General features: G+C 42.3%; 2 protein-coding genes across 3 annotated transcripts in view; one reads left to right on the top strand and one right to left on the bottom strand.

Moving 5' to 3' along the window:
• Positions 1-10,958, bottom strand: part of Utp15 (UTP15 small subunit processome component) — an 18,350-nt gene extending 7,392 nt beyond the window's left edge. The window contains exons 1-9 of the mRNA XM_032898996.1: positions 10,343-10,958; positions 8,024-8,188; positions 6,551-6,643; positions 6,282-6,466; positions 4,877-5,055; positions 4,162-4,287; positions 2,134-2,269; positions 1,067-1,151; positions 217-366 (exon numbers count right to left, since the gene is read on the bottom strand). Coding sequence (XP_032754887.1) covers positions 217-366; positions 1,067-1,151; positions 2,134-2,269; positions 4,162-4,287; positions 4,877-5,055; positions 6,282-6,466; positions 6,551-6,643; positions 8,024-8,113 — 1,044 coding nt within the window. The 5' untranslated portion in view covers positions 8,114-8,188; positions 10,343-10,958. The remainder of the gene's footprint in view (positions 1-216; positions 367-1,066; positions 1,152-2,133; positions 2,270-4,161; positions 4,288-4,876; positions 5,056-6,281; positions 6,467-6,550; positions 6,644-8,023; positions 8,189-10,342) is intronic.
• Ankra2 (ankyrin repeat family A member 2) lies at positions 10,934-21,532 on the top strand. Of its 2 annotated transcripts, XM_032898994.1 has the most exons (9): positions 10,934-11,303; positions 13,637-14,020; positions 14,675-14,833; positions 16,562-16,627; positions 18,780-18,877; positions 19,348-19,473; positions 19,942-20,008; positions 20,418-20,498; positions 21,005-21,532. In XM_032898994.1, the coding sequence occupies exons 2-9, from the start codon at positions 13,732-13,734 to the stop codon at positions 21,058-21,060; spliced, it is 942 nt and encodes a 313-aa protein (XP_032754885.1). In that variant the 5' UTR covers positions 10,934-11,303; positions 13,637-13,731; the 3' UTR covers positions 21,061-21,532. The 2 variants fall into 2 exon arrangements, with proteins under 2 accessions (XP_032754885.1, XP_032754886.1); XM_032898995.1 differs by lacking the exon at positions 10,934-11,303 and having other exon boundaries at positions 13,723-14,033.

Here is a 21,532-nt window from a genome sequence, read left to right as displayed (position 1 = left end):
ATTATTGCATGATTCAAGGTATTAAGTACTAAGTCCCTGCTCCCCGTTATTCTTCAATAATGTCCAGCCACCTGGAACCAACTTTGAGGGGCAAGAAGGAAAGTGAACGTAGGTATCAGGTGAATCAGACTTTACAGTAAATTCCAGGAACAGGTGGAATTGACCCTTCTAAGAAATGTCACATTTAAAAATGATTTTTAAAAAACACATAATCACCCGTTGCTTCGTGTAAATTTTTCCTTTAATAAAGGTTCGATATGCAGGCCTCCTTCTCCTGGGAAGAGACTCCTTCTTTGCTTCAGACTTCCGGTGTTTAACGCTCAGTATTCCGTTGGTCATTCCTACAACAACCGTCTCATCTTGATGCTGATGGTGATCAGAAAAATCAATCTACTTTAACCAACATCTTCTATTACCTTCAACTCCAAACAGTATCTACATCCGGCCTGCTGCGTGCCTATACCCACAGCTCCACTCACTGCGAACGCACTCCTAACAATGAGCTATCCAAACTGTTAGAGCAAAACTACTCTTTCTTCCAGGCACCACTTTACGGAGAGACCTCCTCATCCTCACGGCAAAGCCAGCGCGGTGTGTGATGAGAACTGTGATGATGGCTGCCCATGCTAAGAAGATGCTAATGGCATCTTGACAAGGTTCGAAGGGATTTTCTATTTTCTCTGGAAAGGACCCTACGATGGCACTTTCGTAAGCTGGCTCCCACGTCTTCTCTTTACTTTTCCTTATAACACATTCAAATATCCTGGTACCCAAATGTGCCTCCTGTGAAGCCCACCAGTGAAGACTCCAGGAAGCACAGTGCTTGCTCTGCAGCTCCCCCTGAAGCCAGCCTGCCTCTCAGGTGCTGCAGTGCCCTGCATTTGCTGAAGAAGGACTACAGCTTCCTAGCCCAGCCAAGGTGCTACCAAGCTGTACGACCATCTCAGTTACCAAGAAACAGCACGCCCCAGCATCTGTCTTGAGGCAAACACGCTAACTGCTTTCCTTAAATTCGTTTTACTCTCACTGCATAGGCAAGGCTTGTAACAACTTGAAAATCACTTACAGAAAGCGCCAGACTCAAGATTGAGGCTGCATAGTCAAAGCTGTGGACGACTTTGTAGGAAGTGGTGCTGTAGATTTTGACTTTCCTGTGAGAAAGAAAGCCCGGAAGTCACCTCAGAAATGCACATAAAATACAGAGTCTCTGATGTTAGCAAACTATGTGAATATTATATTTTATAATGTAGATTAAAAACACTGACATGATATTAATTACAAAGTACTTCATCACCAAGTTCCCTGAAAACTGGTTTTGAGCACTAAGACTGACTACACATTTATAAACCTAAACGACACTGACCCCGTTGTCCTCTGAAGATCAGACAGAGGCTCAGGGAGCAGACACAGTGAGCCCAGAGCAGGGTCCCCAGCACAGCCCCCACTTGGGTACAGAGGCAGCACCCCTGGCCTCCATGCTCTGCACGGAATAGAACTGCAAGTCTTTTCTTAAAGGCAGGGAAAAAATGGCAGCTTGGAGACGATTTACCACTAATGAAGTAAGTCCTACAGCCAACCCTGTAGATACTAGCTACATGTAGCTATTGAGCTAAAGAAAACGGGGTACATAAAACTATAGAAACCTCTATAAAATATTATATTACGGCATACATTTTAGAAACAGTATTCACTTCTGGTATCTTATTAAATAGTCGGATTACATGTTGAAATAACAATCCACGGTTATTCAAAATAATCCTGAATCCAAAATAACAATTTTACTCTTATGTTAGATAATGGAGAACATGAAATACATTACTGAAAGCAGTTTTTGGGTTTTTACTCTTTTACTGTGGCTGCTAAAGCATTTAAAATCACTCATGAAGCCTGTGCCATGGGCTGAGTCGACGACACAGTTCTAGAACATCAAAAGCAGACTCCTGAACCTGACTATTTCCTGCTGAGGATGGTGCTCAGGGCCTTGAACACGCAGGTGGGCGCTCTGGCCACTGAGCTACGGCCTCAGTGCTCTAATCTTAAACTCACAGTACTTGCACACTTAATGCAGGAAATATTCAAATGAGCTGGTACTATGTTTAGTTTTTGTTCTTGATACAAGGTCTAACATGCTACCTGTCCAGTGAGCCGGAGAGTAACCTCTGTCCAGAGCTGCTCAGACACAAACACGTCACCGTCTTGTGATGATTTTTCAAAGAAACAAGCAGCTGCCCGCCTTTTAACATGTCCCAGACTTTAACGTAGCGGCCTCCTGTGGAGAGAAATAGCCAGTAGGTTGCTATTTTGCCTATCTGCTCAGAACGATGAGGCTCGAGGAAGCACTTCTCTCTGGGGCTCCCTGGGGTGGGCACCAAGCAGCCAGCACTGTGTGCGGGGGCTTAGGAGCCCCAACTCACAGAAATGCTACCAGTGCTGTTAAGCATGGCAAAACAAATGGGAAACTGAAAATGTTTTTAAGGACGAGTATAACAAGTTTGCTGAGCCTGCAGGAATACCATCTTACAGGTCAAGGCGTTTCCCACCAAGCCTGCGGACCTGAGTTTGATCCCTGAGATCCACATGGTAGGAGACAACTGACTCCTGAAAGTTACCCTTTGAACTCCATCCATGTACACATTAAAAAAAAAAAAAAAAGATTAACAAAAACAAACTTAAGGAATACTGTACAGCTGTGGAAATCATGTTCCTAAACACATTATGAACCTCCACAAAGGGAAGACTTCCCAGTAATTTTACTCTTAGAATCAGAAAGATCCTTACTAGGTAATTTAATCCTATGATTCAAAGAACACATTCTTAGGAGCTGGAGAGATGGCTCAGCAGTTAAGAGCACTGGCTGATCTTGCACAGGACCTGGGTTTTGTTCCCAGCATTTGTATGGTAACTCATAGCCACCCACAATCCAGTTCCAGGGAGTCTGACACCCTCTTCTGACCTACGAGGGCACTGAATGATGCGGCACACAGACATACAAGCAGGCAGACCGCCTATAATACATTGTAAACATTTTCAAGAAAACACCAAGTGGATGCAGAATAGGAAAGACAGAAAAGGCATGCGTGGGGAGAAGGGGCTCTCATCTGCCAAGTCTGAGGCCCTGTGGGCTGACACTCAGCTCACAATGTCCACCATCCTGTTCGAATGTGGCGCTTATGAGAAGGATCAATTTGCAGCTGCTGGTCTAATACAATTCCTCCTCCTCAGGACACAGGTGTTAAGGGGCTGCCCAAGGTCACATAAATAGCTGGTGACAGAGGAGGGCAGCATACAGACCTCAGTCTTCCCCATTCGACTTTCATTTCCACTTCTTTTCCACAAGAAAAAGAGTTATGTCTGACAATGACATAATTTTTTTTTAAGATAAACAGGTACCAGAAAATGTATAAAAGATTTCTTTTTTTTTTTTTTCTTTTCCTTTTCTTTTTTTTTCGGAGCTGGGGACCGAACCTAGGGCCTTGCACTTGCTAGGCAAGCGCTCTACCACTGAGCTAAATCCCCAACCCCAAAAGATTTCTTTTTAAAAAGGAGAAATGTAAAGCTATATAGTGCCAGGTGAACACATCCAACAGTTTTGGTTAGTGACAAATGAAAAATCAAAACTATAAGGTTCATGTTGGTAAACACAGCCAAGCCATCCTGACTGCAGCTTCATGGACGTGTCCTGAGGCCTGGTTAGTTCTACATCACATGTTCTCCAGCAATGTGCTGCTTACTGGACAGGAACTTGTCAAGAGACACAGGAAAGGAGACCAGCATGGAGGAGCACACTGGGGGAAGGCTACCAAAGCTACAGAAACAGAAGTGGACTTCTGGGCCAGATGGCACACATATCTAATCTGTCAGGTTCTCACATTCCAGGCCTTCAGGCCTGCCACTCAGTGTTGCCTTGGACATTTATACACTAAGTGTAAAACAGAATGCTAACCGCTGGAGGACTGTCTAGAGCATGGAGATGACATGTGAGCAATAGCATAGTGTCCGTGTGAGCCACACACAGTAAGTGACAACTACTGGCCCAACCCACCTACCAACGAAGTGGCCTCACGTATGTAGCTCAGTTGAACACCAAATGGCAACTGATAAAGAAAATCTAAACTATTTGAAACCAACAATAGTGGTGAAAGCTATTTTGAAAAGCAATACCTGCAGACACCAGAAGCCCTCCAGAGGGGAAAAGGAGGACACTCTCCACAGGCTGCCCATGCTCGACACAGAGAACATTTTTATTTGTCCGGGCATCAAACATCTTCACGGTATGATCATAGGATCCTGAAATGCCAATGTTTGTATTATGTAAATTTTGTTCTTTAAAACAATAAAAAGTTTGTCTATCCACACATTAAGACTAAAAGGAGAAACACATTCCATGAGATTTTTTGAAAACACACACATGACACAATGTTAGTACTTCCAAGCTGTCGGCTACGACTGTTTCTGCAGCACTGTATAATACTACGTAGAACATCTCTGACCTTCAGGCTCCTGTCACCATGGCACCGCCTGAGAATCTTGACAGGCACCGACACAGACTGAGCTGTGCCTACCACACAGCTCAGTGCTGTGGCTGCTACAGCTGCCTCTGATAAGCAGGGTACCATGAGCCCACTGCAACATGTCATCTACGATGCTTTAAAGACACCCTGAAGCTATTCCCACACAACCCACTCTCAAGTGAAGGAAAAGAAAATAAAAAATAGCAGACTTATTCAAAACCTTATTGTTGTATTATTTATGAGGCTAAGAATGCATACGTTCTAGGCTAGAGCTGGTTCCTATACACGCTAGGCTGATGCACACCCATTTAAACCCCTCCGCCCCAAGAGAAGCCAGAGCAGTGAAGGAGAAACAGATCACCAACCTGTTACAAAAAGGTCTGGGTTCAGTTTGCTAGCACAGCCACACCTCACATAGTCAGAATGTTCTTTGAATGTCAGAATTTCTTTGGAGTTCGGAATATCCCATAATTTAACAGTATAGTCATCGGCTCCAGAGACCACGTGATATTTGTCAGCTGTAAAATCTACTGTATGAACCGCTCTGAAAGAGCAAAAGTCGACAGATTACAAACCAAGGGGCAAACTACTGTTGACATCTTCTAACGAAAAATGTTCCTTCACAGATGGTTTGAAAAGATCTCTGAGGTTCGGGCCAGCGAGATGACTCACTGGGTAAAGTGAGTTTCATCTCTGGGACCTCAGTGGTGAAAGGAAAGAACCAACTCCAGAATGTGGTCCTCTCATCTCCACATGCATGCCACAGCATGTACACACCCAAATACACACATATGAGAAGTAAATAAATATTCAACTTCAGAAAACAGAAAGTGTCTATGCAAGAGAAAGTAAGAGAAATGGAAAAATCTTTAAAATAGACGTCTGTCCTTAAGGCAAACTCTGAAATGTAATACTATGTTACTATTAGGTTAGCAAGAATATTAAGTAACAGCCTTACATTATATTTTCTAGAATGCTAGTAATTGATGAAATTAAGTTCTGAGTGCTATAACAAAGGTAATTTTCCAGTTTTTATTCACTTATCTTATGGGTATGGTGTTTGATGTGCATGTGTGTCTGGGTACACGTGCATGCCTGGTGCCCTCACGCCTGGGCTTACAGATGGCTGTGAACATCCCGTGAGTGCTGGGAACTGCACCTTTTGCACGTAATCACTGAGCCATCTCTCCAGCTCTGCAAAGGTACTTTTTACAAAACATAAACAAAGAGCTCTTTCGAAAGACTTGCCATAGAGTGGAACCTCATTAAGAGAGTTTCTGTTCTGAGGGTTTCAATGATGTACAAACATGCTGACACTTTGCAATAAAAGTATAAAACAAAATAAATAAAACAAACCACTTCGATACTTCAAGTCAGTAGCAGTCTCAGCAATGACTTTAGTAGCCCTGAAACTAAAGTTAGCTGAATTCATCCGGGGGGACAGACCACAAATCAAAACACACAATTTTAGAGACGGCACAGGCACTGGGAACTGGATGGCAGAACTCGGGTCAAGTTCTTTGAGAACAACAAAACAATTAAAGAACATACAGGGGGTTGGGGATTTGGCTCAGTGGTAGAGCACTTGTCTAGGAAGCGCAAGGTCCTGGGTTCAATCCCCAGCCCCGAAAAAAAGAAAAAAAAAAAAAAAAAAAAGAACATACAGACAGAATCTTCACACAACTAATGTGTGTTTATAAAAAGCATGCAGACAAGGCTCGCAGCAGAAAAACAACAGATGACAACAAAAACAATCACACTGGTGCTTACTTTGTGTGGCCTTCAAATTGCCTGAGGGGAGCCCTCCCACTTATATCAAAAAGTTGAACCACGCCATCTTCACTGCCAGCGACAAGCAACTGACCATCCTGGCGAAAAGTAGCACAGTATGCTGTGTCCTTAAAGCGGGAAAAGGTTTTTACAGGCTCTTGAGAGTACCGGCCATAAATGTGGATCTGTAAGACAAAAACCAGTAGCTCACAAGATGGCTCAGCAGAAAATCTTGTAACAAGACCAAAGATGCTAACCTCTGTACTTACCCTTGAAGAAGCTGTGACGGCATAGTTATATGGAGGCTGAGGAGAAAAGTCTACTTTGGACACTGCACCAAATTCCTTAATCTGAACAGGGGTCTTCATGAAAAACAAGAGAGTATTGACAGAGTTAAAGGGCAAGTCGTACTTAAGTATTATGCCATTTCCTACAGAGCAGTTCCTTTAGTCCTTGGGAATGGTTCGTAGGTTGTAATTACACAGAAATGTGAGGGGAAGAAAAGAGTGAAGCACGCTCACTCCCTAGACGACCCCTGTGACAATCCAGGGAGTCAGCAGCTGGAAAGCCAATGACTCTTCAGCGGCTGACTTTACTCTGAATCCCAACAAGAGTGAGCTGAGCCTACACCAGCATCATCCAGCTATGACTCTGTTAGTAAGAGATGGTCAGACCATGTAACCAGGTCTACACCATGCTTACAGCAACCAACCCACTTTATCGCTGCATATAAGCAATAGATTTACCATCCATTTTTATAAAGATGCATTATAACTTAATTGAGCCAATTCACACCTAATGGACATATTTTTTTTAAGAATTCCAATATTACATTGAATACTTCAATAAACACTTGTATGTCTTAGCAAATCCCTGAAAGTATGTTTCGTTTCAAGCTGTGAGTACAAAGCCAAAAGCAACATGCTTTAAAAAACCGTTGACAGCTACTGTCATTTCCCTCCCTCAATTTCTCTCATTTATGCCACTGTAACCCTTATTTTGTTTTATGCTACACGTTTGTCTAAACATGCACAGGTGTGAGCTGCCTGCTAAGGCCAAAAAGGTACCGGATCCTGTGGAACTGAAGTAAAAGGCAACTGGAAGCTGCCCAATGTGGGTGCGGCAAACTGAACCCAGGTCCTCTGCAGAGCATCAAGTATCTTAATTTGATGTGGTTGAAAGTACCCTAAACTCAAACTCCCGAGTAACCAAGGATGACCCTGAACCCTGAACACCCTGCCTCTACCTCCCAAGTGTGGGGTGTTACAGGCACAGACCACCAGACAGGTTTGTGCAGGGCCAGAAACTGAACTCCAGGCCTCATGCACTCTACCAATTGAGCTGCGTCTGTTTTAATTGGTAAGTAAACTCAGTCTCTTCTTATATTTTTATTGTCTGATTAAATATCATTTCCACAAACTTTCTAATCCCAATTTAGTCATTGTAAGCATTGTTAGCAGGCACAGAGCTGCTAAGTTCAGAGTAAGAAAGGCAAGAAAGTCCCTTGCACTTCAGATTTGAGTTTTACAGTTTTATTTGCCATTTACTGTGTTAAGCATCTGCGTGGTCAAAATAATTAAGTGGTACGGACTTTGACGTGAAACTCTAAGAAAAAGTAGATAACAAATTACCCACCAAACTATTCGTTTCAGTTAACAGTTCTGCCAGCACGGGCTGGAGACACTGACATAAATGGATAAGAATGGTCCAAATCCCCTCCCTCATTTCCTCTCAAACTTTACCTTATAGTTGTTCCAGTACAGAGTGTCTTGGGTGATTTTCTCACCAAGTACAGGATATGTCTGAATCACTACAGGTTTATAACCGGCCATGGTTTCATGCAAGTGCACTTTTGGACGGGAGTCAGTAGTCTGGAGCTAAAGAACTGCAGTGATTCTGCTCTGGGTCTGAAACACAGAACAAATCTTAAAGCACATACTGTTTACAAACTCTCCTATGCAAGGAGGATTTTTGTTCCACTTCCTTTCCCAAGGCTGTGTGGAACTTTATAGACTAATGACCAATAAACCATTTCACTGAAACCATGGAAGACACTTGAAGCACAGAGATCTGGGGTCCATATTGCACCATCCATACATATAGGCTGTATGTGTATATCCTTAAACCTCCCAGACCAGACTGTAATGCTTGAGAATAAACATGACTCGACCTTCCAGTAAGTGAACTGGAAAAGCATGCAGGCCTAGAACATTCACTTTCTTGTCAGAGGAAATAATACAGAACTAGAAATACAACATTATCTCTACAGACTTGACTTCCTAAAAAACAAAAGATGGCAAAAAGATTAATGTTTTGGTCTAGAAGCTTAAGATGAAATTAGAGAATGTGCTGGCACAAGACATGAAATTAAACACTCAAAGATTTGAAAGGTTCAAACTGTAGGAAAGAAAACCGAAATAGAGGAAACTCAAAAGTGACAGAATGAGGTAAAAGAAAGAATCTAAGTTCTTAACATGGGAAGCATTCAACTGAGGAGAGTCAAGACCATCAGATGGACGATTCCAAGGATGACACTCTCCATCTGTTCTGAAGTCTGCAAAGACGACATCAGCAGCACCAAGGCAATCAGAATGACTTACTCTGATTGCTATTTTGATGAAGCAAAGCAGACTTCAGGGGGGAAGCCTTGCTATTCACTTCCACCTACAATGTACAAGACAGTATTCAAAGCACTGGTGGGAATACAAAGGCAATATACAGATATAATCTACACCTTCAAATGCTCAAAGTGATTGTGTCTACTAGGAATCTACTCAGCTTTCCTCCTCATCCCTAAGGCTCGAAAAAGTATCAAGATTTCATCTCTCAAATATTCCTTTGTGGGCAAGTGTGTGTTTGAATGTAGGAGCCAGAGAGTCTTTCTCTATGGTGCTGCATCTCATTTTCTGAGTCAGGATAAAGTCTCTCAGAAACTCACCAACTGACAATACTGCTTAGCTAGTCGGGCTGACTAGCAACCCTGGGGGGTCCTCCAGTCTCTGCCTCCTAGCACTGGATTATAGGCACACTTGCCCAAGCTCTCCTTTTTATCTGGGTGCTGGGGATTACCCCTCCCCACTTATCCACTAAGACATCTCCCCATCCCTTAATCTCTCAAATATTTCTAAACTTTAAGTCCACTTAACCCTAGTTCAATTGCACTTGTGTGTCTTTTTTTTTTTTTTGAAAGTCTCCTAGACTCCCTCATCCATCTTCCAAATAGTTACCAGTGTTGCTCAAAACCCAACACTACCAGAGCACATAAGGTTCCTTTTGCTCTGGCCCTTTAAGCTTCACCTCTTGCTATTACCAACTGCTTGTTTTACAGTTCACTGAACACTTCACACTCATTTTTGCTTCAAAATATCTGGAATGCTCTTTCTCTATGTATTTCCTACTTAAGGTCACCACAGGAAATTCCTCAGAAATCCCTTTCTACCTTCCAACAAGTGTTCCCAAACACTTCCCATCAAGAGCCAGATAGTAAATACTTTAGATTTGGCCAACTAACGGACAAAACAGAAGATATTCTATAGTTAATGACAGAGCAAGAAAAAAAAATTTCAGTTTTGACACGAGGGTTCCCCAATAATCACAAACACATTTGTTGTTGTTATTGAAAGAAAATAGAAATCTTTGAGGTCCAGGGCTATTTCATTTAATTCCAAGCCAAATCACTGTACATAAGACAGTATGTTTATCTGCAAAAACCATTCTTAGCTCACTAAATAAGAAAAGCAGACACCAAAACAGATCTGATACATGAAGAGTACCTCTTAAGTGTATTTTTCAAGAATAGTTTTCGAGGAAAGAAGTGCGAGGTAGCGGTGGCTTAATAGGTTACACAAATGAAGAACAGCCTTGGCGGGGACATGCGAGGGAACACAATGCAAACAGCGAGATGCTATGAAAACAAATGGAAGGAAAATCATTGGACCAAGTCAGACCCTAAGAAACTGGGATTCACTGAATAACCTGCATTACAACAACACAAGGTGTGATCAAATAAACCTTGTAATTAGAGTACTAAGAACATGGAAGTGGAAGATGTTTAATTCTACCTGGAAATAATGTCACTTCAGCGGGCTCTCTTAAGCATAACGTGACACGATGGGCACAAAAGGAGTAGAGCGTATAGTGCGGAGAGAGACGAATACCCGGCCATTCTCAAATCACTAAAACAGAATTCTGTCCTTGGCCTTGGAGAAGAGCAGATTGCTCCAGGGACTGACAGCGGTGGGTAAGTGAGCGACTTACAGAGGAGCAAAACCTGGGTCAGAATTAAATCACGGAGGCAGGTAAGTTCAGTGATCTCCTAAGAAGCCTGGGAAGCCCCAGAGCAGAATGTCCAGCATGTCAGAGATCACAGTGAGGCCTGAGCAGAGCCTGAGCCGCCATCCGGAGCTGTCATCGCCTACCTCCGCGGGGCACCGAGGGTCCGCCGAGGCACCCCGATCCCCAGGACGACTCCCCAGACTTCGCCAGCTCCCTACAGCAGACCACTCAGAAGCACTCGCTCAAAATCACGCGGACACTCCAAGAGCCGGAAACGCAGAGGCGCAGAAGCGCGTCGCGGGAAGATGACGCAACGGCGCACGCGCAGGAGCCGTACGGACCCAAGAACTACAAGAAAGGGTCCTGGTAGGCGGAGCCGTGGGGCGGAGCCCCGGCCGTTCTCTAGTGACCCGGAACTGAGGCGACCTTTAGTTCTGCGAGAGGATGGGCTGCGGAGCGCTAGGGAAACCAGAAGAGATCACTTGTAGTCGTCTCGCCTTCACTGAACGCTCTAGTTTTTTTCCAGAAGAGATAAAAAATAGGAAGTGACGTCTGGGCCCGAAGCCGACCGAGCTCGGGACCAATCCACTGCTGGCCCTGGCCAGGCCCGAGCCGCTCTCCCGCTGCGCTCTGGGTAGTCATATCACCCGCCGGACCGGCCCCTGTCCCCGGAACCGTTCACCGTGCGGGAGCGGGTGTCACCCCGCGGCCATAGAGCGGGAACGCCCGCCGGGACACCTGTCGCTTGTGAGACGCCTTTCGTTTTTTATAGCACCTTTTCCCCCTCGTAGGACAATTTCAAGAATTAGGAAGAACCAGGAGCCCCTGCGATTAGCTTCCATTGGGGACTGTGCCCACTGCTTGCATTATACATACACTTTTCCTGGGAGTCTGGCTGGCAAGGCTACCCACCCTTTCTTAACTCTCATCATCTCTGTCATTTTTTTCCCCTCCCCTGTGCTTCAAGTTTGGGCGTATCAACAGTCTTTGCTTCTCTCTAATCTAGTCTAGATACCCTCTTCATTTCCTGTTCTCCCATCAAAGACTGGTAATTCTGTCTATTGAAACCTATTGTTCTACAGGGGCCGCAAAGAACATTAGAGGTGACTGTTTTAACCCCATTTTACAAATGATTGAGCCTTGGGAAACTCATGATTTGCGTGTCTAGCACATCTAATATTTGGTGTTAAGACTAAATTACCAAACCCAATTAGAAAATAGGAAGAAAATGTAAAAAATTGTTCAAATTAAGATCAGAAAATACCTCTGGGGCACTAGGTAGGTTTTGTTTGCGATGGTTCCTGAGAGTGATCTTAAAACCTGGTGAGGGAGGTGGGACACACTTTTAAACCGAGCACTCGGGAGGCAAATGCGAGGCTACAAAGTGAGACCTTGTCTTGAGAGAAAAAAAGTTCACCATCTGGCAATTTTTTCCCTTAATGGGAGCTTGAAAGGAAAAATAACAGTGTTAAAAGAGACACACCACATGTGCCGGGGGAGGGATGGAATGGAGTTGTGCTCAATCCAGAGATTCCTGGAAGAAATTGTTCCTTCCTTGGAAACAGTTCCCATTGAGCAGTGAACTTTGTATTCCTGTTGCCTTCTGACAAAATGTAACGACTTTGTTATGCGATTCTTTGTGGGACTGTACTGTCTTCGCCTCTCCCCTGAGAATTTTGTGTTGCTGCTTGTTTACTGACCTCAGTGATGGAGTTGGTAGAGCAACCCAGGTTTCTTGGGATTCAGGAGCTTTCTTTTTCCATTGAGATGAATATTACCCATCCATGCTACTCAGAAGATCGAGATAAGGATCAGTCTTTTTTTTTTTTTTTTTTTTTTAAGGAAGTTTTTGAGATAAGTAGCTCTAATTGTCCTAGCCCTTACTGTGTTGACCAGGCTGACCTCAGATTAAAGGTGTGTGACACCACACCTGGCTTGTATAATGTCACTCTCATGTGAATGTTTTCAGGACGTTACTGCTTAGTAATGCGTAACCAGTTGGTGTGCTCCTTTCCGGGTAAGACTATTTCTCCTGCTCTCTAGTGCGCCACCACACTTAGCAGGATCAGTCTGTTGAAATGGTTTTAAAATGCCGAACAGTGGTCATGTGGTGCCGATTCATTTCCCTCTTAATTCCAGGTAACTGTGATCATCACACACTCAGGTCCCTTTTAGAATGTCCAGGGAGCAATCTGCTGTCAAATGGCAAAGATTAACTAGGTCTTCAGTTCTTCCTGTTTCAAGTGACTGTGTGTTTGGTATTATCACATATGATACCAATCCATAATCTACATATTTCTCATTAAAACTTACATCAAGTTGCTTATGCTTACTCTGAACAAAAGCTGATGAATATACTTTTAATTCTTAAAAAGTAAACTTTGTAGGGCCAGGGAGGTGGCTCAGTAAAGTCACTTGCTGCCAAGCCTGATGACTTGAGTTCAGTTCCTGAGACACACATAATTGATGAGAAAACCCACTTCCTGAAATTTGTCCTCTTGACTTCTATGTACATGCTGTGGCCCATGTGGTCCCACACATGTGCAAACAAATAAGTGTAATAACTAATTTTAAAATAAAGTCTGTAAGTACCTAACTGTCCCAATCATGGGTACTATAGAAAACAGTGCTAGTCAACCTGGCTACAAGTTGGTTATATCTCAGCTCAAATTAAGAACTCTTACAGAAATGGCACTTTAAAAAAGGAATCTCAAATAATGACTTACTGCCTTAACATAAAAGTTAGTTTTCTTTGGTAGCCTGATCTTTAAACATTTGGCACTCATCAGCCATAGAAGGGGGAAGCTAAGTGAGACTTGTGGGGACAGTGTTCATCCCTTCCCAGGGCCCCATCCATGAACATCTGTTTTACAAGTGAGACTTTCTCAGTACTCATCACACAGCTAATAAACGGCAAAGCCTTGGTTTATAGGCAGATTCCTACCTCTGATATCATGGGCTTTCTATTGTGTAAGGAGGCTTACAGGAGCACTGTTTAGATGTGTAGTTAAAATGTTTGTGTATATACATTTACATAAATTAATATACTACCTTAAATTTTCTAATTTTTTTCCTTTCAGATACTTTACTATCTCAATTCCAGTAAAATACTGGATAACACCCTTGGAAAAAAAAGAAAAAGAAATCATGAAGAAATGTTTTAATTATTAAAACCATGGCTACATCTGCAAATCTGGACATTGGGGCCCAACTGGTCGTGGAAGAGTGTCCCAGCAGCTATGGCCTCTCTGGGATGCCAGACATCAAAATAGAGCACCAGCCAGACCCAAACTCAGATGAAGGGTCAGCTCAGGGAGTCGCCATGGGGATGAAGTTCATACTGCCAAACCGATTTGATATGAACGTGTGCTCTCGGTTTGTGAAGTCCTTAAACGAAGAGGATAGTAAAAATATTCAAGATCAAGTTAACTCTGACCTGGAGGTGGCGTCTGTCTTATTTAAAGGTTGAAAGTTATGGTATAACTCCTTCCATTCGCTCTCATCTGCCTGATTCCATTCTGTTCTCTTTGAATCATGAGATTCAGAGTTGAGGGAAAGCTTGAACATCATCTTTTAAAGGGGTTCTCTAGAATCTCACAGAAAACCACATTAAGTATCTGTTGGTGTCTTAAAATAGTCCTTGTCTAAGCCAGGTGTAGTGGTGCATGCCTTTAGTTAGTACCGTGGCAAAGACGGTGAGTTCCAGGCCAGCCTGAGCTACTCAGCGAGACCCTCATTTGATCCTATGTACAACTTCCCTAATTGGGTTTTTCTTAGTTGCATCTTTTTAAATGGTAGAAAAGTATTCCTTTTCTTTTTCAAAATTGGTCAAATATTTTCTGTTTCATGACTAATTTACATCAGCTTCTAATACTGTAATTCAATGATCTGTCAGCATGCTGTAGTTACTTTGTAATGATCTATTGAATGTTAAAACTAATAGTAGATCAAGATAAATAATTTTCTTTGTAGTGCTTACACTACTATAATTAATAAGTTAATATCACCTGATAAACACTTGTGAACTGAAGCTAACATCATACATTTTTCATGTGAACTTTAATACATTTATTATACTGCTCTGTCATTAAAATACTATTTTAATTTGTTTTATTTAGCTGAATGCAATATCCATACCTCTCCTTCTCCTGGAATTCAAGTAAGGCACGTCTACACACCCTCTACAACTAAACATTTCTCACCCATAAAACAGTCAACTACTTTAACCAACAAGCACAGGGGAAACGAGGTCTCCACCACACCTCTGTTAGCAAATTGTAAGTACACACTTAGAATGCTTCGGAACACTTGTGCAAATAACTAACGCTATTTCAGATTAGGAGTTTATACTTGAAATATTAGTTTCAGTAAATAAATATTCTAGCTTTGAAAGCTTAAGTGATAATCGTTTTAATAAGTTGAAACTTTTTCATGTGTTTTTCTATGTTTGAAAGGTTCTTGTTAAATCTCTATGAGAATACAGTTTAAAATATTATTAAAACATTTATAGTTTTACCAAAAGAATGAGTTACTGTGATTTTTTTTTTTTACAAACTAAGGTATCAGTGCTTTTGTGTTCTTAAGGTTTAATGTTTTACTTATATAGGAACATAATTGTAAATATCGACTTACATATTAGTTCAAGATCAAGAAATGATTTAGTAATAAAAAATAAGTAATTCCTACTGAAACATATAAGCACGAAACCACCCTTTAAAGAACTTTGACTGTAAAGTCATTGTATAGGATATAAGGTTCCTCTGCCTAAGCTAACAGCTATTCAGTGAAGCATGAGTATTGAATGGAAGCTAACCAACTAACAGTTAGATGACAGTAACTGCGTTTGAAACTGTAATGTGAGTGCCTCTGTCTTCTAAAGCCTGGTGAAATCTCAGTCTCTACTTTGGAGATCTTAAATCCCTCCAGATCTCAGATTGCATACAGTAGCAGTGGAGCCAGAAAGCATTCTGATTCTACCTACAGGCCATTTCTAGTTTAAATGAAGTGTTATAACCCAGCATAACACTGAAGGCAGTGTTAGTTAACAGTGCAGCTCACAGAGATTATTCTATGATATTCCAACCTAGAACTTCTCTGCTGAAAACAAAATACAAAGCTAGAGACTGTTCCCCATGGTACAAATAAATACGCTTAGCCAGCCAGCGTTCACATGCTCACTGGCCTCAGCTGACCTAGTCATGCATTTACTCTCACCAGCCCAGGTAGCCACACCCAGGACACCGAGGCAAGCGATAAGGAGCTTGAGCCTGTCCAGCCTACATAATGAGACTCACCCCTCAAAAAGGATCTGGCAAGGCCAGTTTTCTGTTTATGAACTCATTCATAATGTTTGCGCCCCCCTCCAACCTCAAAATAAAAATATCTAGGGGACTGGAGAAATAACTCAGTGGTTAAGAGCTCTGGCTGCTTTTCTGGAAGACAAGGGTTGAATTCTCAGCACTTACATGGTGGCTGTCAATGACACCACCACCCCTCTTTTGGCCTCTGTGGGCACTGCAGGCAAAATACTCACTTGGCATAAATTTTAAAAAATATTTTAAAGTTGAAAAGGCTGGGAACGATGGTGTGTCCCTGTAGCTTCAGCTACTCAGAAGAAAGTTGAGGAAGGAGGACTGCTGGAACCTCCCTGTTAAACCTCGGGCTGGCATCACGGTGAGACCTTCTTCAGAGGAGCCACTGAGAAGGCAAAAGCAATGCTGCTTTGTCGTTCTGGACCTTCTTCATAAGTCTGGAATCGGAGATAGCTTTTTAAAAAGTGTAACTAAATCACTCTTTAGGATAAATTTTGCCCCAAAATAATAATTTGCAGGAGTCATATTATCATGAGTCAGCTCTCAGAGAATAGGACTTGTGATATTAGGATACTTTGTTAGGCTTAAATGATAAGATGGTGGAGTTTGTTTTGGAAAAAACTGGCTTCACCATGAGATGATGTCTGTGTCACCCACAAGATGCACTTGAAGAACTTTACCGTATTGTTTCAGCTCTGTCTGTTCACCAGCTGGCAGCTCAGGGAGAGATGCTCTACCTGGCTACTCGTATTGAACAAGGTAATACCCTAGCTTTAAGTATTATATTTTGAATATTCATTCGAATATTAGAATATTGTACAGGGAACTATAAGGGCAAAAGAGGTTATATAGTCTCACCAAATTCATAACCCAATGCATAGCAGAAAAGGGAATTTTTAAGTAGTATAAAGTATAAAATGTGGGGCTTTAAGATGGCTCTGAGATTAGGAACACTGGCTAGTCCTCCAAAGGACCCAAGTCTAGTTCCCAGCACCCACATGACAGCACAAGACTGTAACTCCACATCTAGGAGATCTGATACCCTCTTTCTAGCCTCCCAGGGTACCAAGTACATATGTAGTATGCATACATACACACAGGTACAACACCCATACAACTTTTATATGTATGCATGTTCTGCCTGTCTCACTGTGTTATCCAAGTTGGCCTCAAACCTGCAGTTGTCCTGTCTTAACCTTCTAAGTTCTGGGATTACAAGTGTATATCTCTACAACCCAGCTAGTTTATACCTTTCCACTATAACGCATACTATGTACTATGATTTCTATTTGTTTTTTTAACTATGCATCTCGCTGATTACAAATGTTTGCTGATCATCTTAGCATCCTTTATAAACATATCCATTGAGTAAATTTGCACCAGTAGATATCCAGGTCACAAACTAGATGACTTTGTCGTGCTGAAGGAGGCTCTAATCAGCTCTTCACCTATGCTAGCCAGGCCAATACACAGAGCTACGCCTGTGCAACTGGCTTGTTATTACATTTTAACCAGATGACTGGCCTCCCCAGTAGACACAATGAGACTTAAATTCTTACTAATCTGTGGGTTAAAATGGTACCTCAGAGTGATTTTGTTGATATGTTTAGGTTCTGATCCCTTTCCGTTTCCTTTTGTCTGAACTACCTACAGTATACCTACAGTATATTTATGTCATATGAACTCCAGAATGAAGGAAGCTGACCTCTGTTGTTTCACACATGTAGTTTACCACACTTTTTCTTTTTGTATGACCTCTTCAGATTTTTAATCATGACTTTTTGTTCTTTGTGACTTGGGAGTTTTACATCCTGCTTAGAAAAGATTCTCCACTCTAGGATTATTGAGAAATCACCCATTCTTATTCTAGACTTACATGATTTTCTTCTTTATAGTCTTTGATGCATGTGATATATTTTTAGTATAATAAAAGTGAGAAGGCTGTTACTCTTATCTAAAGTTAGGTGGCACCGTGTTTGTTGATCACAGGGAGCGTGATCCAGAGTCTTGCTATTGTGAGACTTAGTGTAGTTCTGTCTGTATATGTAAAGATTGGGGGCAGAGAGATGATTCAGAACCTAAGATCTGAGGCTGCTCTTGCAGAGGACCTGGGTCAATGTCCAGTATCCACATTAGGTGGCTTACACCCAGGCATAACTCCAGGGGTATCTGATGCCTCGTGTTTCGACAGCCCCTGCACTCATGTTCACTCATACCCCCCAACAGATACATAATTTACAAAGTATAAATAATGTTTTAAAAAGTAGAAACTTTATGTTCAACCTACCAAGTCCGTGTGGAAGGGAAGCTGTACAGTTTGTAACTGTTAGGCTGCATTTAGGGAATAAAATGAGGCAGGATGTGTGACACTTTCAGATTATCCAGTCTTCACATTATACTCAGAACTGCGTGAGTGATGGAGACTCACGGCAGCAGTGCTAGCTGGGGCGGAGGGTGGCCTTGTGAAGGTGATGCAGAAGTTGTTAAGTATATTCAGGTGATGCCAAGGGCCATCGTAGCTTGTGTCGCTGTGATCTTCCCATCTGTGTGTTGACATGACATTGCACTAATCTGTGTGTAGCAGAAGTCAAGTCACGTGCCCAGCACCAAGCCACTAGAAAATGAGAGAGCCAGGATTCTCAGGGCTTCTGTCCCTGAGACCGCTGTTGACCTAACACATCACTGTGTGTGCTATTTATGCTTTGAGGAGTGTGCTCCATGAACCCAGCGAGTAGCGAGACCCATTTTAACATGCACAGACTGAAAGTCACAGCAGTACCTGCAGACCTCAGCAAACAAAGCTCAGCCTTGAACTGCATTGAGTCATAAGGTTTTAGAACAAGTGTATTCAGAGTGATGTTAATACGTGGTCGGTAACTTAGATCACAAAAATTGCTTTTCTTTTAAATAGAAAATGTTATCAATCACACGGATGAAGAAGGATTTACTCCCCTGATGTGGGCTGCGGCACACGGGCAAATAGCTGTGGTAGAATTCCTCCTTCAGAACGTAAGGAAAATGCTCAGAAAACGTACATGTATAGTGTCTTACATTCACTGGCGTCTTTAGTGCAGATTTACATCTACAGCCCACTAGACGTGATGGAGGGCACAAGAGAGACGGCTGTCTGCTGTTCCCGTGGAACCTGGGTCTAGCTGGGAAACAATGTAATCCACACGGAACATCGGGAAGCAGTTATGTCCAACCCCTCTCTGAGTGGAGCGGGGCAGCAGTATTGTCACAGGTCCTGGTGAGAAGGCTTCTTGGAGGAGCTGGGACTTTTCCAGAGTGAAGGAGGATTAGGACTGAGGCAGCTGGAGGGAGGAAGTCAGGCTTTGGTAACAAGCACATTCGTCATGCTTGTGTTATTATTAATTCTGGAACATGGCCTGACCTCAATGTTAGACTGTGATTGTATTCACAGAGACAGCGTTCTGTCTCAATCAATTGAAAGTCCTTTCTTTTCACTTCCGTGACAGGGTGCAGATCCCCAGCTCTTAGGAAAAGGTCGAGAAAGTGCCCTGTCGTTGGCCTGCAGTAAGGGCTACACAGATATTGTCAAAATGCTGCTAGACTGTGGAGTTGACGTAAATGAGTACGACTGGGTGAGTTCACACACTGAATGGAAACTTCTGTAATGGGCTAAACCGCAGGTGTAAGGTGCTGGCATACGTAGGCTCTGTGCTCAATCCACAGTGTCATATATCACATGGTGTGTAACAGTCTCATGAGGTGGACACAGGGGATTGAATTTAAGCTCATCTTGGGCTTCTTGGCTATTTCAAGGCCACAGGACTACTTAAAACTCTGCCTCAAAAAAAAAATTAAGTACATAAATAAATACGATTATTGTCACTTTAAGGATTTAATTGATGTCAGGGAAATATGAGCTTTATTAGGTGTCGGAAGAAAATGCACTTACTTAGACTGAGCAAGTTAGTGTCATAATCCAGTTATCTCTTGTGATTCAAAAAGTTTCCCACAAAATATTAATACTGTTTTAAACTAGTTTTCCATGGCATTTGAATGACTACTCTCTGAAAATGCTGGCAACTGCTGACTCTCCTCTGCAGAACGGAGGTACCCCTTTGCTTTATGCTGTCCACGGGAACCACGGGAAGTGCGTGAAGATGCTGTTGGGTAAGCAGATGAACGTTGTTTGGAAGAAGTGCTGTGAGCGTTTTAAGTTGCCCCTGTTAGGGGGAGCATACATATTGTAGGTTGCATCACTCTGCTGGCGTTTGCCTGTGGTTTCCGTTACCACAAGCGTTTGCCCTTCCCGCTCACTTCTGGGGTCACCTTTGACCCCACTCTTGTGTTCTTTGTACACAGTGTCTTCATGCGTGAGTTGTGTCTGGTCAGCTACTCTGGGGATGTTGGGTACCTCCCCTTCAGCCTGTGAACATGAACTCTGGATCCCATGTACACAGTACTTTGTAGGATCATGTTGGCTGAAGCCCTGTTCAGTCATTCACATATGAGCCAAGGATAGACAGGCAGACATTCACATTTTCATTTTATTTATATAGGTTTTGCTATTTTGTTACAGAAAATGGAGCTGACCCAACAATTGAAACAGACTCTGGCTATAATTCTATGGACTTGGCTGTAGCTCTGGGCTACAGAAGTGGTAAGTGTCTTAGAACTCTCGGGCCATTTTAGAAAAGCTTCATATATTGCAATGCCAGTGCTCCAAACCTTCTTCCCTTCCATGCATAAACACTGTCATTCTAACTCCAGACATATGCTTTAATGAAGGGCCAAGTAGAGAGATCCCGTAAAGCTAAGGAGTGACTTCACTCATTGTACTTTCTCATAAACGCACATGGTTACTAGAAGACAAGTGGCAGTATTTGCAAGATTTATTTCAAAAATGTTTTCATAAAAAAAATTATGTAACAGCATTGTACTCTGTAATAAAACCTCGGGGCAGAAAACTCAGAAGGCTGGGCAGTTGCCGAACTAGGATCAGCCTTAATTTTAAGAATGACTGCTGCACCTTGTCCTCAGATGACAATCGGTCCTAATGGCAGTAACTTCACTGTACAAAACCTCAGGCTCAGTTGGATTTATGGACTGGTTTTTGTTTGCTTGGTTTTGTGTCTCTGATGTGACCTTGGTGACCTGTCCTTGTAGTTCAACAGGTCATTGAGTCACACCTGCTGAAGCTGCTTCAGAACATCAAGGAGTGACGACTCCTCAGAAAAGGCTGCCCGCCCTTCTCACCCTGGGTCCTCAGTGATAGTTCTGTTTACGTGTAAATTTTTATAGTTCTGTTTGAGTGTAAATTTTTATCTCAGTTGCAATATTTGCTGGTTTTTAGTGAGTTTTAATACATATTCCTCTGGATAATTCACTTGTTTATAATAAAATTAATCCTGATTTTTTAAATAAATGTGTCTTACTATATATTAAGATTATTAATTAATGTTTTCTGGCACGTAACCTTTTATGGTACAGGTGGTTGAGTGTTTTGTATCAAGTATCACAACGACACTTTAAGAAAACTCCATCTTGTTTCTCTCCACTCCTGTATTAACTTTGACTTTCACAGGACTCACTGTAAGTCTGTGGGGAAAGTAATGTTCTTGTTGAATTAAAGAGTACTCAGTGTGATGGTTTACAAAATCATGTTTAAATAAAGTACCTTTCTGTCTGTCTGCA

This window comes from Rattus rattus, chromosome 3, assembly GCF_011064425.1.
Source record: "Rattus rattus isolate New Zealand chromosome 3, Rrattus_CSIRO_v1, whole genome shotgun sequence".
NCBI classification, from domain to species: Eukaryota; Metazoa; Chordata; class Mammalia; order Rodentia; family Muridae; genus Rattus; species Rattus rattus.
Note: the sequence above shows the minus strand (reverse complement) of the source record. Positions and strands in the feature narration are given on the sequence as shown.